Genomic DNA, 18,761 nt, shown 5'->3' with positions numbered 1-18,761 from the left:
ACAGTTGGATACTTACAACAAACTTCACAACAGAAACAACAAATCAAACATGACATTTCTTAACATTAAGAACATTTTATTGTAACTACTACTGTTTATAATTTCTAAAAACATATGCAACAACCAGCATCAAGGTGAATTAAATATTGTGAACTGATCTCCACAGTTGCTGTCAGTTGTTAGTGTATCATTCTGGTCTCTACCTAAACCTGCACGGTCTGTCGCAGCCCAAACCCAAACACACTTTGGTTGAAACATAACAAGAGCAGGAACAGGCCATGATGTCCTCAATGACTTTTTGATCTGATCATTGGCCTAAGCTCTATTTGCCTATTTCATTGCCAGTGCTCAGAATCTGAAGTCTACTTCAGCCTTGAATTTACTTAATGACTCAGCAACAATAGTTCCACAATATCAACAATTCTCCAATATGGACAATTCTAGATTCACAATAATTTAAGAGAAAATTCTCATCATTTCAGTCTTTATTGTGAGATAATGCACCTAGATTCCGCCATCTTTCTCATCACTGGTGCCCCGCAAGTCTATGTTCTCACTCTGTTAATATCCTCCTTATAAACTCATGACGGGAGAGGCTTCAGAGGGATAAGGCAGACATGCACTTGAATAGACAGGGGCTGTTTAGAGATAGATTTGTGCACGGGAGATAATATCTTACAAATCTGATTGAGTTGTTTTGAAGAGGTAATCGAAAAGGTTGACAAAGTTAAAGACATAGTCTAGATGGATTTCAGCAGTCTTTGAAAAGGTTCTGTATGAAAGAATAGTCCGGAAGGTTAGATCCAGGAGGAAATAGTCGACTGGATAGAGAATTGTTTTCATGGAAGGAAGCAGAGGGTGATGGTGGAAGGTTTTCAGACTGGGGGCTCAGGAATTGTTGCTGGGCATATTGCTGTTTGATTAGGCATAATTAGAACATTTGCAGATAATACTAATGTATGACATGACCTTCACAGTGAATGGTATGGCCCTTGGAAGTATTATAGAGCAGCGTGATCTAGGAGCACAGTTTAGTACTCACATTTACCCACATTATATACCATTTACATACAGAAAAGCAGAGCATATTTTATAGGTTGTGAGATTGAGTGGTGTTGATATTCAAAGGGGTCTTGATATGCACGCATGCATGTCATTGAAGATTTACACAGATACAGCAAACAAAAAGGATGGCAAAGACTACATTAGCCTTTAATATGAGAAAACAGGAGTACAAAAAAGTTGCAATTCTAAAAGGCCTGGAGAAGACTGCACCGACTCTATGTAGTCTTGGAACTATTTAACATACAAGGAATGTAGTTAAGACCTGCTAGACTGGTTCCAAAGACGGCGAGTTTGTTATATGAAGAATAAATTTATACAGTTTGACAATAAGCAGTAAACCATTAAGATTAGATTGGAGATTTTTTTTGGTGAAACTGTAATTTTCCACCCAGAAGCTCATTGTTCATTCAAAAAGATATAGATTTCTGGACATTATGAGAATTGCGGGATCTTGGGACAGATGGAAAATGGCACCGAGGTAGAAAATTAGGAACAGACAATAGGTGCAGGAATAGGCCATTCGGCCCTTCGAGCCAGCACCACCATTCAATATCATGGCTGAACATCCACAATCAGTACCCCTGCCTTCTCGCCATATCCCGTCTCCGCTATCTTTAAGAGCTCTATCTAACTCAATCTTGAAAGCATCCAGGGAATTGACCGACACTGCCTTCTGAGGCAGAGAATTCCACAGATTCACAACCCACTGTGTGAAAAAGTTTCTCCTCTTCTCTGTTCTAAAGGGCTTACCCCTTATTCCTAAACTGTGCCCCTGGTTCTGGACTCCCCCAACATCGGGAACATGATTCCTGCCTCTAGCATGTCCAAACCCTTAATAATTTTATATGTTTCAATAAGATACCCGCTCATCCTTCTAAATTCCAGAGTATACACGCCCAGCCACTATATTCTATCAACATATGATAGTCCTGTCATCCAGGAATTAACCTTGTGAACCTACACTGCACTCCCTCAATAGCAAGAATGTCCTTTCTCAAATTTGGAGACCAAAACTGCACACAATACTACAGGTGTGGTCTCACTAGGGCCCTGTACAACCGCAGAAGGACCTATTTGCTCCTATACTCAACTCCTCTTGAAATGAAGGCCAACATGCCATCCGCTTTCTTCACTACCTGCTGTACCTACATGCTTACTTTCAGTGACTGATGAACAAGGGCCCCCAGATCGCGTTGTACTTCCCCTTTGCCCAATTTAACACCATTCAGATAATAATCTGCCTTCCTGTTTTTGCCACTAAATGGATAATGTCACATTTATCCGCATTAAACTGCATCTGCCATGCATCTGCCCACTCAACCAACAAAGCCTTGCAGTACCCCACTAGTCACTGCCTGCCATTCTGGAAGGAACCCGTTTATCCCTACTCATTGTTACCTGTCTGCCAACCAATTTTCTATCCATGTCAGTACCCTACCCCCAAATACCATGTGCTCTAATTTTGCCCATTAATCTCCTATGTGGGACCTAATCAAATGCTTTCTAAAAGTCTAGGTACACTACATCCACTGGCTCTCCCTTGTCCTTTTTCCTAGTTCCATCCTCAACAAATTCCAGAAGATTAGTTCAGCGTGATTTCCCCTTCATAAATCCACGATCTTAGGCTTGGAGAAATACAGCATGGAAACAGACCTTTTGGCCCATGGAGTCCATGCTAACCATCAAGCACCAATTACACGAATCCTACACTAAACTAAGCGGAGGTTTTACAACCTTATTTGATTTTTCTCATAAAGCCAGCAGCCAGTTTGTTTAGATAAATTATGTACATCAGATCATCATTTGGCAATCTAATTCAAGTAAGATGTTGTTTTGATGCCAATGGCTCACAGAAATTCTATTTTAGGTTAATTACTTTCAATTCTTGTAAATTACAGCCTTTTTGCTCCCCCTAAATATTGGATACTGGTCTGCATATTGTTATGGTATAATACACCATCTAAACCTTTATGAACAAAATAGGAAGTGCCGGAGATACTCAGCGGGTCTGGCAGCATCTGTGGAGGGAATTGACAGGTGATGTTACGGGTCGGAAGCATTCCTTCCACAGATGCTGCCTGACCTGCTGAGTTTTTCCAGCACATTAGGTTGTGCTCAAGATTCCAGCATCTGCAGTTCTTAGTGTCTCCAGATGTCTGGATGCAGTTTTTACAGCATGTCTAGTCATTCAACCACATGAGCTTTCAACCCTTGATGACCTGGTCTTTTTTTAGCAGAAATCTTGACAACAATCAAATCCAGGAAATATCATTATATTTCCTCCTCTTTAGCCCAGTAATGGTAAAACTTTTATCGGGGACCTACAGTAGTTTCAGAATGGTCTCACCAAACCAAAGCAGCTAGGAATCTGGATCTTTTGAACACAACATAAAACACTAAAAGTTGAAGATATCCCACCTCAAGAAAATTTGTTTTTGTTGTTACCACGAGCATGTCAGAGTTTGTGTCATCTTCTATGGTAAGCAGATCATCAGTGGGTGACGGCACACGGAACTGGAAAGGTGTACTTGCACCTCGGATTTCCCCCTTGTGTGTTACATAGCAGAACTGATAAAACTCTCCATCATCATTGGGAAGATAATAACCTAAGGATTTAAATGTTACATTTTAATTTAAAAATTCTCAAATTTAAGGTAGACAAAAATGCTGGAGAAACTTAGCAGGTGAGGCAGCATCTATGGAAATGATGCAAATTTAAGATAACTTTACAAAAACTCCTTGAAGGAGGCAATGGGGACCGGGGGAGCCTCTATCTTCACCTGTCCCACAATGCGCTGTGCGGTTCAGGTCTGAGGGACGGGGACTTCCTGGCTCAGGGAGGCGAGGAACCAGAGAGGAGGAAAAAGAGAGGAGGAAACAGAGAGGAGGAAACAGAGAGGAGGAAACAGAGAGGAGGAAACAGAGAGGAGGAAACAGAGAGGAGGAAACAGAGGAGAAAAAAAGAGGGGGAAAAAAAGAGAGAGAAAAAAAGAGACAAAGAGAGGTCTGGCGGTGACACCCAGGTTGGCTGTGTGCCCTGCGAATGGCTGCAGTTTCCACGTCGGCTCGCTTGCCCCAGGTCGCCTGCATGCCCCGGGACTGGCTGCAGTTCCCAGGTCGCGAATACTAATTGAAAAAAAAAAAAAAAAAAAAACGCCTGCGGGCTGGATGAGTTTGGGTTACGGGCCGGATCCGGGCCATAGGTTGCCGACCCGTGTTAGGCCTCATTGTGTCCCCCCCAATGTTTTAAAAGTGAATTGGCCCAAGTCTATCTTTCTTGGCTAACAATCTAGCCTTCGGCCTCCAAGACGCAGGTAAATTTTCGGGCCTTATTTTAGGGTAAAAAATAGCGTCTTCATTGCCGGGAAATACGGTAGCTAATTGTTTTACCTTGGAAAACCACAAGACGAGTATACAAAATTCCTTCCACATAATCTTCTGGTACTTGAGACCACAGAAATGTATAGTAGTCACGAGCAGTGCTCCAGCCAACCTACACATTGAAAAAAACATAAATAATGAAGCATTTGCAATATTCATATTTTATCCTACTGTATCCTAAATTCCACACATCAAAAATGTTCATTTTAAAGATTATTTTATTCTCAAAATTCTGATAATAAAGCAGTGCATTACTTCACAATAAATTGATTAATATAAATAAAAACTATCAAATAAACATTTTAAAATAGAAATTAGTCTTGCATGTGTGAAGAATGCCAGTTAATCGATACAACCAATGCTTTAAATTAAAATGCCACGTAAATCACAGTGACAGGTGTCGAGGTGTTGATATGACAAAGATCACTTGAGATAGACCAATTAGAATAGAACTACAGTTAACATAAATTAATGCAGAAACATATTGCACTGGGAAAGCAAATTCAATTTATATACAAAAGATAATTCTCATTGAATGCTCAACACATTAAAAACCTATTCAAAATCTATTGCTTAAATAATCTCAATGACAGAACTCAACATCAATTAAGGCAAAGGCAACTAAAAACCCAAAGATAGACCAAACATGTTGGAGTAGCTCAGCAGGTTAGACAGCATCTCTGGAGAAAACTCCAGTATTTTGTGTCAAGAGTCAAGAGTGTTTTATTGTCCCAGATGGGACAATGAAATTCTTCCTTTCTGCAGCATAACAGAATATGTGCATATGTAAACATTGTACATAAAGGGGAAAAAAGAAAAAGTTCAATAAATAACAAATATAGTGCAAATAACAAATAATAATATAATGTTTTGCAGTTCAGAGATCAGAGCTTATTTGTTGTGTTTAATAGCCTGATGGCTGTGGGGAAGTTGCTGTTCCTGAACCTGAACATTACAGTTTTAAGGCTCCTGTTCCTTCTTCCTGATGGCAATGGTGAGATGAGTGTATGGCCAGGATGGTGTGGGTCCTTGATGATTTTGGTTGTCTTTTTGAGTCTATCTTTGGTATAAACCAGCATATGCTGGTCCTTGTTATTACATATTAAAAACCATTTGTATTAAACTACTCATTACTTCTTAAAATTAGGTAAAGTTCTCCATCAATAATAAACCCAAACGATTATTTAAAATGTTTAATTTGCAATACAAAAGGATTGTGATACAGGTCTGAGTGATTTAGTTTGGTATATATTTATTACAGGAAACATTATTTATTTTCATATTTAATCATGTAATAATTCCCATCATAAACACTCTTTATTTACAAAAGAAAACTGGTCTTCAACTGGAATGAATCCCAACTAGTTAAATTAACTTCAAATCAAGAATTATTGCAATAACTGTTAAATGTGTAATGTACTAAGATGTTTTTCTGTTAATCTCTTTCTGCCATGGCTAACATCACGCATTATGTTGCAAGATGACTTACTAAAAGTGTTGTATGTAAAGGTCATCATTATATATAAAACTGGGGAGTGCTTAAATTGATTTAGTTTTTGGCAGCTGTAAGCTAATTGGCACGTATTTACAGTACAACGTTTTAGAACTCGCCAATTGAGTAGGTGGAGGCCAAGATCATTACAACACTTTAGAAGTATCTACTCAAATCACCAAGGCATTGAATGAACTTGCCAAATACTGGAAAATGGGCATAGTACAAATGTGAAACATAAAAAATAGGTGTAGGAATCGGCCATTCGGCCTTCGAGCCAGCAATACGATTATGTCTGATCATCCAAAATCAGTAACTGGCTTTTTCCCCTGTATCCCTTGATTCCCCTTAGCTCTAAGAGCTAAATCTAACTCCCTCTTGAAAACATCCAGTGAATCAACCTCCACTGCCTTCTGTGGCAGAGAATTTCACAGATTCACAACTCTCTGGGTGAAAAAGATTTTCCTCATCTCAGTCCTAAATGGCCTTACCCCTCATTCTTAAACTGAGACCTCTGGTTCTGGATTCCCCCAACATTGGGAACATTTACCCTGCATTTCCCTTGTCCAATCCTATAAGAATTTTATATGTTTCTATGAGACCCTCTTTCATCCTTCTAAATTCCAACAAATACAAGTCCACTCGACCCATTATTTCATCATATGTCAGTCCCGCCATCCCGGGAATGAACCTGGTGAACCTACGCTGCACTACCTCAATAGCAATAACGTCCTTCCTCAAATTAGGAGACCAAAATTGCACACAATACTCCAGGTGCAGTCTCACCAGGGCCCTGTACAACCTCCTTGCTCCTAAACTCAAATCCTCTCACAATGAAGGCCAACATGCCATTGGCTTTCTTCACTGCCTGCATGCTTACTTTCAGTGACTGATGTACAAACACACACAGGTCTCATTGCACCTCCACTTCTCCTAATCGGACACCATTCAGATAATAATCTGCCTTCCTGTCCTTGCCGCCAAAGTGGATAGCCTCACATTTATCCACATCATACTGCATCTGTCATACTTCTGCGCACTCACCCAACCTATCCAAGTCACCCTGCAGCCTCATAGCATCCTCCACGCAGCTTCACTGCCACCCAGCTTTGTATCATCCACAAATTTAGATATAATATTTAATTCCTTTGTCTCAATCGTTAATATATATTTTAAACAATTGGGGTCTCAGCACCGAGCCTTGCTGCACCCCACTAGTCACTGCCTGCCATTCTGAAAAGGACCAGTTAATTCCTACTTTGCTTCTTGTCTGCCAACCAGTTTTCTATCCATGTCAATACTCTACCCCAATACCATCTGCTCTAATTTTGCACACTAATCTCTTGAAAGTCAGCATGGAGATGGTGGAGTCTCTGCTGACTCTGTGACGTGGTATTATCATCAATTTTACACACTAGTTTTCATTAGTTACCAATGCCAATTCAACAGTAAATTATACCTACATATCTTCCATTTGCTTATTTTAAATTTATGCCATTGGTCAGTCTAGGCTATGGAAAATATGATTTTAATAACATTTACACTCATAAATGCAGTCAATTTTCAATGCATTTGATAGCTTGACTCTTAAATCGACTGCTGCCAGGTCTCAACCACCTTTTATTTAAATAGGATCATTTTAACATCTCTTTGAATTCTACCGAAACCCCCACCTGCATCCTGTTCTACACATTTACAATGTGTAATTTACAACGGCTAGCTGCAGGATAAGAGGCAACGACAACTTGCTAATCCAGCATTGCTGTGAAATATACAGGGGGATCTTTTATGAAAGGACAGATGTCACATTAACATTGTTGGAGCCTATCAGCACAGTGGTAAGCTTGTCAAAAATGATTGCTTGTTAAAGCCGCCCTCTGCCAAGAACTATACCTACAATCTAAGATTATCTCACTTCCTCCCCAGCTATGCCTGCCTCTTTGTAGGGTACGTCGAACAATCACTGTTCCAGGCATACAATCAATCAATCAATCAGTTTTATTCGTCACTTGCACATAAAGTGCAAGTGAAATGAATTTGCCAGCAGCGGTACAATTAAAAAGAACACACAAAAACACAATAAAAATTTAACACAAACATCCACCACAGCATTCATCATCGTGGTGGAAGGCACAAAAATTGGCCAGTCCTCCTCCATTTACCCCTGTGGCCAGGACCTCAAACCTCCGCAGCGGGCGTCCAGATGAGTAGACAAGGTAAAAAGTCCAGGTAAGTCCAGAATCGGCGCTTCCCTACCGGAGATCACGGCTTCAGGTTGGTGTAGGCCGCAGGCCAGCAGTCGAAGATTTAAAATTCCCGCAGCGCCGCAGCCAGAAGCACCACAGACTGCAGGGCCGGCGGTCGAAGCTCCCCTCCAGGGATCCCCTACTCACACAATTCCTCCGTCTACACCTCAACTGCGCCCAGGATGAGGTTTTCCATACCAGGACATGCATTGAAAATTGACTGCATTTATGAGTGTAAATGTTATTAAAATCATATTTTCCATAGCCTAGACTGACCAATGCATAAATTTAAAATAAGCAAATGGAAGATATGTAGGTATAATTTACTGTTGAATGATGTCCTCATTCTTTAGGGAAAGGGGGTTCCCCCTTCCATTGCAGATGAGGCTCTCGCTAGGGTCTCCTCGTTAACCCGCAGCTCCGCTCTTGCTCCCCCTTAACCTACCTGATCTCCCGGTTGCTCAGCACTTTAACTCCTCCCAATCTGATCTTTCTGTCCTGGGTCATAGTGAGGCCCGGCGCAAATTGGAGGAACAGCACCTCATATTTTGTTTGGGTAGCATGCAGCCCAGCAGTATGAACATTGACTTCTCCAACTTCAAATAGTCCTTGCTTTCCCTCTCTCCATGTTCTCCCACCAGTCTTACTGTCTCCGACTACATTCTATCTCTGTCCCGCCCACTCCCCTGACATCAGTCTGAAGAAGGGTCTCGACCCGAAACGTCACCCATTCCTTCTCTCCAGGGATGCTGCCTATCCCGCTGAGTTACTCCAGCATTTTGTATCGCCCTATAATTTAATATGCAGTTTTAATTGCTGCACTGCATCACAGACCAATAATCTACCAACATCCTTATTAAAAGAAAACAGGAAAATAGAAGTGAAGGAAACAAATCCGTTGAATGCTGTCATGAGTTATATATTAAGAAATTATGTATATAATTAGCACATTATTAGCACAGAGTTGGATGATCAGCCATGATCATATTGAATGGCGGTGCAGGCTCGAAGGGCCGAATGGCCTACTCCTGCACCTATTTTCTATGTTTCTATTAGCAAATGAAGAAAAAAACTAGTCAGTTGAAAAAACAAAGCATCTGTGAATACAAACAAGCATCACCAACCACAAGGAAATATGACCAGGGTTTCATTTCATTAGAAACAAAGTCTGCAAGTCACATAGCATGTTGGGATCCACAGAACCATTCTAGCTATTTTCAAGTTAATATACTTGATGTGTTTAAATGCCCAAAAGATAAAGCTTTAACAATTTCTATTAATTAACTCCAAGACAGCAGCATTTCTTTATAAACATCATTTTTGAGACTTAAATTACCAATATATTATTTATAAACAACTTTTCTGGTGGAAAAATGTAATTGGTAGTACAGAAATAAAATTAACATGACATTTTATCTATCATACTTGATATTTCTTAAATTGCTTCAGATTTTAGATTTTTGAATCATCAGTACTAAGCATTGATATATGGCCTTTTTATGCATTTCACTTTTAGACGATATATTTTATTTACTTATTTATTACATTTATCCATCCCATGAGATATGCCTTTTTGAACCTGCAATCATTCTGATTAAATCGGTCAATAATGGGTACAGAGATCCTGGATTTAGAGCTTAACTTGATAACATAATTTCAGTTAAATAGGGCACTGGTGAACCAGACCTGTTAAAAGTTCTCTTCAGGTTTAGTCACCAACTATGGAAATATGCTATTGATAGAAATAGATGCAATATAGGTTCATTAGACCAATTCTGAAAATTAGGAGTGATTACTGGCACACTGGTGTCAACACTAGATTAGAAAGGAATGGGAGTTAATGTCAATGAAACAAGACACATCTTGAAGCATCTGTTTGTGTGTGGAATCATTACCTGTGCTGCCTGAATTCACTTTCATAGCCTAGTTGATCAGAGTTAATACATTAAAACAATTACATAATTAAAAAAGGAAATACAAAGCAAGACAGAGAGAAATGGATGGAAATTTAAATGAAAAGTCTACTAACATATCAAATTCAATATACTATACAACATAATTAGAAAATTTCAGACAGTCATTTGTACTAAATATTAATGTTATCCTTTGAATTGTTGTAAACTAATTTCTGGTAACAGCAAATTGAGCAACATATCTAGTTAACCTGAAGAGGAATACTATTTCTTTATTCTTGCATGGCCTTGCAAATTTTGCGACTGCATCCTACAGCAGTGCAAAATATCTTTCTCACAATAGCAATTACAGATGGGCAATAAATAATGACCTTATGGGCAACACCCTCGTCCCATATAAGAATCAGCAAATTTTATGTACAATTTATTTGTAATGTATTTTATTTCTGCTAAAAGGAATATACAACCAAATAATCCTTCAGCCCTGCAACATGCAAAAAGCACCAGGAGATGGCAGCACAGTTTTCCTCCCTGCAGGTTTCTGGTGCGGCACTCAATTAAAATTTTAAAGTTATCACTTATATGGGCCGCAATTGTTTTCACCAGTTATTAATCAAAACTGTGTATAAAATCCATTTAGTCACCAGCCACAGAAGACAATGATAATCAGCAGCTGGCCATACTATGTTGAATTAATCAACCTTCTGTTAGCCTCTTCATTAGCATCTTCTAAAGCAGAATAGGCTGTCCTGATTTGAGTTTTCATGACTACAGATTGATCTCATTAAATGTTGCTTAAACATATTTTCTAGTGGATCAAAATGTACTATAGGATAAAACATACTAAATTTTTGCAAGTGGTTCCATAAAATATCAGAGGCAAAGTCCTCCCTGCAGGTTAACTGGAACTTTCATACTTTCACATTAAAATGCAGAAAACACAGGCAGGTTGAACATCTGACTTCTATTGCTCCATTGAATCTAATAAATCTGGATGCAGAGTGCTGATGTGTGTGATCCATGTGGCTGAACGTTCTTTCCATTTAGCTCCTAAACGTTACTCCAACCATGGCTGACATCGTTTCTGCAACCCTACTTATTTGAGATTTAAGAATACAATAGAATAGAATTACCTTTATTGTCATTCAGACCTTACGGAGATTGCGATGCTAGAATCTTGAGCACAAAAAAATGCCTGAGGAACAGGCAGCATCCGTGGAGGGAATATGAACTGGGTCACTTACATTAGAAAGGCAACTACATTTAAGTACTTCAATAATTTCTCTTCATTTTATTTTTCTAGTTAATTTAATTTCATGTCATTTAAGAAACATTTAAATGAATGCATTGTTTTTAATGTTTTTAAAATTGATAATGATATTCATCACATTAACCTTTTCGAGCCCAACCTCTGATCTACTGAGATACATGATCTGGTTCAAAACAGCTCCATGTAAATGTAGAAGCTGGTGAAAATATAACAAAATACAACAAAACGTTTGCATCTATTCTGTTCTACAACACTCACTCAGTCTGTGAAATTCCAACCCTGTTTAATGGGGAATAATTCAACCGTTCGTACTAATCTGAATTAAACTCCTTTTGCCATTCCTCACCCCATTTACCCAGCTGATCAAGATCCCGTGTTAATTCCTGACAGTTTTCTTCACTGGAGGGCGGAGAAAGCAGTGGAGGTGGCAGAGTTATGCCCAAGGCAAAAGGCATTGGTGGGAGTCATGGCAACTGGCAGAGCGCATTTGGGATACTTCCCCAAATCACTGGTTGGCAAGGCCCGGGGCAAGGAGAGACACCATCTAACAGGGCCGGCCCAATTGGGAACAATTTTGGTGAGTCCCAGGTTCCCAGTCATGGTCTGTAGAATCATAGAAATACAAATATCAAGTCTGTTATAGTCTTTATATCTCAATGGTAGAATGGAAAGTAATCAAATTGCACGCTTAAAAAGTGCCTGCGAGTTAATGGACCAAACAGATCTAAGCTACATTTTAATATAAAATTGCATACATGTAAGCTTAGGGGGGGGGGGGGGGGGGGAAAGGGAGGGGGGGGGAAGGGGGGGGGGGGGGGGGGGGAAGGGGGGGGAAGGGGGGGAGAGAAGGGGGGAGGGAAGGAGAGAAGGGAGGGAGGGAAGGAGAGAAATAAGGGAGGGAAGGAGAGAAATAAGGGAGGGAAGGAGAGAGGGAATAAGGGAGGGAAGGAGAGAAATAAGGGAGGGAAGGAGAGAAATAAGGGAGGGAAGGAGAGAAATAAGGGAGGGAAGGAGAGAAATAAGGGAGGGAAGGAGAGAAATAAGGGAGGGAGGGAGGGAAGGAGAGAAATAAGGGAGGGAAGGAGAGAAATAAGGGAGGGAAGGAGAGAAATAAGGGAGGGAAGGAGAGAAATAAGGGAGGGAAGGAGAGAAATAAGGGAGGGAAGGAGAGAAATAAGGGAGGGAAGGAGAGAAAAGGGAGGGAAGGAGAGAAATAAGGGAGGGAAGGAGAGAAATAAGGGAGGGAAGGAGAGAAATAAGGGAGGGAAGGGGGAGAAGAGATAAGGGAGGGGAGGAGAAAATAAGGGAGGGAAGGAGGGGAGGAAATAGGGAGGAGAGGGAGGGAAGGAGAGAAATAAGGGAGGGGGAGGGAGAAATAAGGGAGGGAAGGGAGAAGAAAAAGGGAGGGAAGGAGAGAAATAAGGGAGGGAAGGAGAGAAATATAAGGGAGGGAGAGGAGAGAAGGGATAAGGGAGGGAAGGAGGAGAAATAAGGGAGGGAAGGAGAGAAATAAGGGAAGGGAGGGAGAGAGAGAGAAATAAGGGAGGAAGGAGAGAAAATAGGGGAGGGAAGGAGAGAAATAAGGGAGGGAAGGAGAGAAATAAGGGGAGGGAGGGAAGGAGAGAAGGGAGGGAAGGAGAGAAAATAAGGGAGGGAGGGAGAGAAATAAAGGGAGGGAGGGAGAGAAATAAGGGGAGGGAAGGAGAGAAATAAGGGAGGGAGGAGAGGAAGAGGAAATAAGGGAGGGAAGGAGAGAAATAAGGGAGGGAAGGAGAGAAATAAAGGGAGGGAAGGAGAGAAATACGGGAGGGAAGGAGGGAAAAGAAGGGAGGGAAGGAGAGAGAAATAAGGGAGGGAAGGAGAGAAATAAGGGAGGGAAGGAGAGAAATAAGGGAGGGAAGGAGAGAAATAAGGGAGGGAAGGAGAGAAATAAGGGAAGGAGAGAAATAAGGGAGGGAAGGAGAGAAAGAAGGGAGGGAAGGAGAGAAATAAGGGAGGGAAGGAGAGAAATAAGGGAGGGAAGGAGAGAAATAAGGGAGGGAAGGAGAGAAAGAAGGATGGGAGGAGAGGAGAGAAGGGAAAAGAGAGAGGAAGGAGAGAAAGGAGAGAGGGAAGGAGAGAAGGGAAAAGAGAGAGGAAGGAGGGAGGGATGGAGAGAAGGGGATGGAGAAAGGGAGGGATAGAAGGGGGAGGAGGAAGGGGAGAGGAAGGGGGGGGGGGGGGGGGGGGGGGGGGGGGGGGAAAAGAGTGCCGGCGGCAGATGCTGTGGTCCGGGCGGACGGGTGACTGCGAGCCGAGGCCGAGGTTTGTAAATGTTGCTCCAACCCCCGGTCCGGCCCTCCCTGTAGTGTTCACCGCATCTTCCCGGGGAGAGAGAGGGGTGGAGCCGGGGCTGTGTGCGTGAAGCACGGCGACTGGAGGGGCGGAAGCGCTGCCACCTCCCCTTTCTCTATTCCCCCTCACACACCCTCCCCGTCTACCCCTTTCTTCCTCCTCCACCCCTCTACTCTCTCTCCACCCCTCTCTCCCCCCTCCACCCGGGGTAGATCTACCTGAGCTGAGAGAAAATTACTCTGGCGCGGGGCCCAATTGGGAGCAATCGGTCCAATCGGCTTAAGGTCGGGCCTGCCATCTAATCCAGGAAGAGGTCCGAGCAGGTGTGGAGGAAGAGTGTGTGAGCAGGACAGTGGGGCTCAGGAAGCAGGTAGCGTGGACAAGGTGGTCAAACATCATGCAGGCACTTCCAGCACGTCCAGTTCCTTGTCCAGGCTGTCTATGATGCCCTACCAAACCCAGCAAACCTCCACATCTGGGGCAAGAGCGAGACACCTTCCTGCCCAGTTTGCTGTGGAAGAGGATCATTAGAACATCTCCTCAGCAGCTGCCCAAAGTCCCTTGGGGAAGGTCGCTATCGGTAACAACAAACACCACCACGCCCCAAAGAAATCAATCACTTTTGTCAAGGCTGGAGAGAAGCCTCGACCACAACCAAAAAAAAGGAGGGGCCTCCTCTACACAGCCACTGACTGGCAGCTGCACGTCGATCTGGGCAAACAGCTGAAATGTCCATAGCACATCACAGCAACATCACTCCGGCCAGAAATGATCATCACCTCCGAAGTGACAAAACAGCTGATCATTCTGGAGCCGACAGTGCCCTGGGAAGAGCGTATTGAAGAGGCTAGTGAGAGGAAACGCGCAAAGTACCATGAACTGGTGGAGATGTGCCAGGACAGTGGCTGGAAGACATACTATGAGCCCATAGCGGTGGGCTGTAGGGGCTTTGCAGGATGCTCACTCTGCAAAGTCCTCAACCAGTTGGGCATTACGGGGCTGGCGAAGATGAGGGCCATTCAATCCGCAAGCGAAGCCACAGAGAAAGCCACTAGGTGGCTTTGGATTAAGAGGGCTGATCCGTGGGCGGTTGCTGCTGGGACGAAAGTCGGGGCTTGATCAACCCCGGCTGGGTCGCCTGGGCGAGGGTGTCTGATGTTGTGAGACCCAAAACACCCGATGACCACAGGTCACATCACTGAGGATGCATCCCAGCGCATCTAGAAGATGTATCTTTCACACTCACACTATCTACAATACCATCTAGTTTAGTGACATCAGCTGCTGACAGCTGTTGGCCCCGATTTGTCCTGTCTTTTTCCCCCGCTCCACCCACTTTAGTCAGTCTGAAAAAGGGTTCTGACCCAAATGCCACACGCATTTTCTCCAGAGATGCTGCCTGACCCGATGTTACTCCAGCATTTTGTGTCCATCTTTGGTAAAAAACCAACAGCTGCAGTTCCTTTTTCTTATATCGGTATTCTGGTATGCCAGTCTTCTGCATCCTCTCCAAGATCCTTCCTGTAATGGGCTATCCAGAACTACAAACAATACCTTAAATCCAACCTAACGAAAGTCTTAAAGCTGAAGCATGATCTCAAGACGCGAATACTCAATGCCCCAATGGATGAATGCAGGCATATAATACACAATCCTTACCACTTAATGTACCAGTTTTAGGAAGCTATGAACTTGGAACCAAGATCCCTCCATATATCAATGCTGTTAAGGATCTTGCCATTAACCATATACTTTCTCCTTGCAGTCAACCTCCCAAACACCTCACACATGCTTGGATTAAACTTGATCTGCCATTTCTCCACTAGTTTCTAAAGCTGATCTATACTTTGTCAATCTATCTAATAATTAATAATAATAATATAATAGTAAATACTTTATTGATCCCCTCAGGGAAATTCAGATGTCCAGAAGCCCCCAACCAACAAACTCACACATTCAAAGCGAACGCAGACAAAAAATACATAAAATACAATGTGGACACTACCTGAGAGCAATAAATACTTAAAAAGACCAATAATAAACAATTAAAAATTTAAAAATGCGTCCCCCTACAGCCTAGCGGTCCGAATTATAAAATCTAATGGCTACAGGGGTGAAGGATCTCCTGAACCGCTCCGCTCTACAGGGCAGGGAGAGGAGCCGGTTGTCATTCCGAGTGCTCTTTTGACTCTCCAGAATTACATGGAGGGGATGCCAGGGGTTTTTCAGGATGACCTGCACCTTGCGCATCATACGCCTCTCAAGCACATCCATCCCAGAGTCTACTCTCCCCTCCAGCACTGAGCTAGCTTGTTTAACCAGTTTGACCAGCTTCTTGTTTTTTTGCACTAGTGCTGTTGCCCCAGCAGACAACAGCGTAGAAAATAACACTTGCAACCACAGTGTTGTAAAACATGTGCAGCATATCATTACGCACATTGAAGGATTTGAGCCTTATGAGGAAAAAGAGTCTGCTTTGACCTTTTTTTGGAGAGGGCGTCAGAGTTGACAGACCAGTCCAGTTTGTTATCCAGGTGCACTCCAAGATATTTATATGTCTGCACCACCTCAATGTCAGCCCCTGCAGCGTTGACCGGCTGAAGGGGGTGCTTGGACCTGCCAAAGTTAACCACCATCTCTTTAGTCTTAGTTTTGTTCAGGATGAGACAGTTCTCTTTACTCCAGGCACAGAAGGCACTGGTTAAGTTCCTGTATTCCTCCTCCGTTCCTTACACCTGCCACAATCGCTGTGTCATCTGAATATTTCTGTATGTGGCAGGTGTCAGACTTATAGTTAAAGTCTGCAGTATACAGGGTGAAGAGGAACGGGGCCAGAACCATTCTCTGTGGGGCTCCAACATTGCACACCACTGTACCAGAGACACAGTTCCCCAGCTTACAAACTGCGGTCGACCCGTCAGGTAGTTGTATATCCAGGAGTTAAAGGTGGAGTCCACCCCCATCTTCTTAAGCTTGTCATTCAGAATCAGGGGTTGGATGGTGTTGAACGCACTTGAGAAGTCGAATAACATACTCCTCACATAGCCACCTGGTTCGTCCAAAAAGGAGTAGATCCGGTGCAGCATGTAGAGGGCTGCGTCATCCACCCCAATGTTACGCTGGTATGCAAACTGTAGTGGGTCTAGTGCGTGCTCGACTTGGGGTCTCAGAAGTCGAATGAGTAGCCGCTCCGTTGTCTTCATGATATGGGATGTGAGGGCCTGTAGTCATTAATGTCAGTCAGCCGCGCATTTGGGATGGATGGATGGATGTATCTATCTATCTATTAAAACTGTGTGCCTGCCTTCCTTTGATTCCTTGCTACACCGAAACCAGACCCAGAATTGCCAAGATCTTTTCCATTTCGGTAGAGATTTCACTTTTCTTTCTCAGTATCCACTCCTGATTACATTTCGTCATGTTTATGTACACATTTTTAATCAAATCCTTCCCCCCATCTCTTTCTTTTCCCCCCCCCTCTTCCCGCCCCTTTCCCTTCCCTCCCGCCTTCTCCCACCCTTCCCCTTCTCCTCCCCTCCCCCCCCCCCTCCCTCCTCTCCTCCCTTCTCCTCCCCCCCCTTCTCTTCTCCTCCCCCCCCCTCTCTCTCTCCTCCCCCCCTCCCCCCCTCTTTCTCCCCCCCTCCCTTTTTTCCCCCCCCACCCTCCCTCTCTTTTCCCCCTCCCTTTCCCTCTCCCTCTTTCCCCCCCCCCTCTTTCCCCCCCCCTCTTTCCTCCCTCCCCCTCTTTTTCCCCCCCTCCCCAATATTTAAAACAAAAAACTGGCTTCTCACCCATAGAAGCAGCCCCAGCCCCTGGTGAACGTTCCATCGTGTGATGTCACAATGCCCAATGCTCAGACATTCTTGCCATAGAGGGAGTACAGAGAAGGTTCACCAGACTGATTTCTGGGATGTCAGGACTTTCATATGAAGAAAGACTGGATAGACTCGGCTTGTACACGCTAGAATTTAGAAGATTGAGGGCGGATCTTATAGAAACGTACAAAATTCTTAAGGGGTTGGACAGGCTAGATGCAGGAAGATTGTTCCAGATGTTGGGGAAGTCCAGAACAAGGGGTCACAGTTTAAAGGCAAGGGGGAAATCCTTTAGGACAGAGATGAGAAAACATTTTTCACACAGAGAGTGGCGAATCTCTGGAATTCTCTGCCACAGTTCATTGGCTATATTTAAGAGGGAGTTAGATGTAGCCCTTGGGGCTAAAGGGATCAGGGGGTATGGAGAGAAGGCAGGTACAGGATACTGTTGGATGATCAGCCATGATCATATTGAATGGTGGTGCAGGCTCGAAGGGCCGAATGGCCTACTCCTGCACTTAATTTCTATGTTTTTATGTTTCCCTCTCCTCACCCCTCTCCCTCCCTTCCCTCCCTCTCTCCCCACGCCCCTTCCCCTCTGTCCCTCTTCCACCACTCCTCCTACCCCTCCCTCCCCACTCTTCTTCCACCCCTCTCCCTCCCCCACCCTTCTCTTCCCCTCACTTCCCCTCTCCCCCACCCCTCTGTTCCTCTTCCGCCACCCCCCCGTCCCTCTTCCACCACTCCCGCTACCCCACTACCATTCTACCCCTCTAACCCTCTCCTCCTCCCTCCTCACCTCCACTCTGCCTCCCCACTCTTTCCCCTCTGTCACAGTTTAAGGATAAGGGGGAAAATCTTCTAGGACCGAGATGAGAAAAACATTTTTCACACAGAGAGTGGTGAATCTGTGGAATTATCTGCCACAGAAGGTAGTTGAGGCCAGTTCATTGGCTATATTTTATGAGGGAGTTAGATGTGGCCCTTGTGGCTAAAGGGATCAGGGGGCATGGAGAGAAGGCAGGTACAGGATACTGAGTTGGATGATCAGCCATGATCATATTGAATGGCGGTGCAGGCTCGAAGGGCCGAATGTCCTACTCCTGCACCTAATTTCTATGTTTCCCTCTCCTCACCCATCCCTCTCTCCCCCCACCCCCCTTCACTCTCTCTACCCCACCCCTTTCCCTCTCTTCCCCGCCCCCCCTTCCCCCCTACCCCTCTGTCCCTGTCCCCCTCTCCCCC

At 43.7% G+C, this 18,761-nt stretch overlaps 1 protein-coding gene across 2 annotated transcripts in view; it reads right to left on the bottom strand.

The window, feature by feature from the left end:
• tax1bp1b (Tax1 (human T-cell leukemia virus type I) binding protein 1b) overlaps nucleotides 1-18,761 on the bottom strand; it is a 97,478-nt gene that overhangs the window by 60,063 nt on the left and 18,654 nt on the right. For both annotated transcript variants that reach the window (XM_055659915.1, XM_055659924.1), the window contains exons 3-4: nucleotides 4,456-4,558; nucleotides 3,484-3,671 (exon numbers count right to left, since the gene is read on the bottom strand). In XM_055659915.1, coding sequence (XP_055515890.1) covers nucleotides 3,484-3,671; nucleotides 4,456-4,558 — 291 coding nt within the window. The remainder of the gene's footprint in view (nucleotides 1-3,483; nucleotides 3,672-4,455; nucleotides 4,559-18,761) is intronic.

The sequence above is a fragment of the Leucoraja erinacea genome, chromosome 2 (genome assembly GCF_028641065.1).
Source record: "Leucoraja erinacea ecotype New England chromosome 2, Leri_hhj_1, whole genome shotgun sequence".
NCBI lineage: Eukaryota > Metazoa > Chordata > Chondrichthyes > Rajiformes > Rajidae > Leucoraja > Leucoraja erinaceus.
The sequence above is the reverse complement of the archived record's forward strand: the minus strand, read 5'-3'. Positions and strand labels throughout refer to the sequence as shown.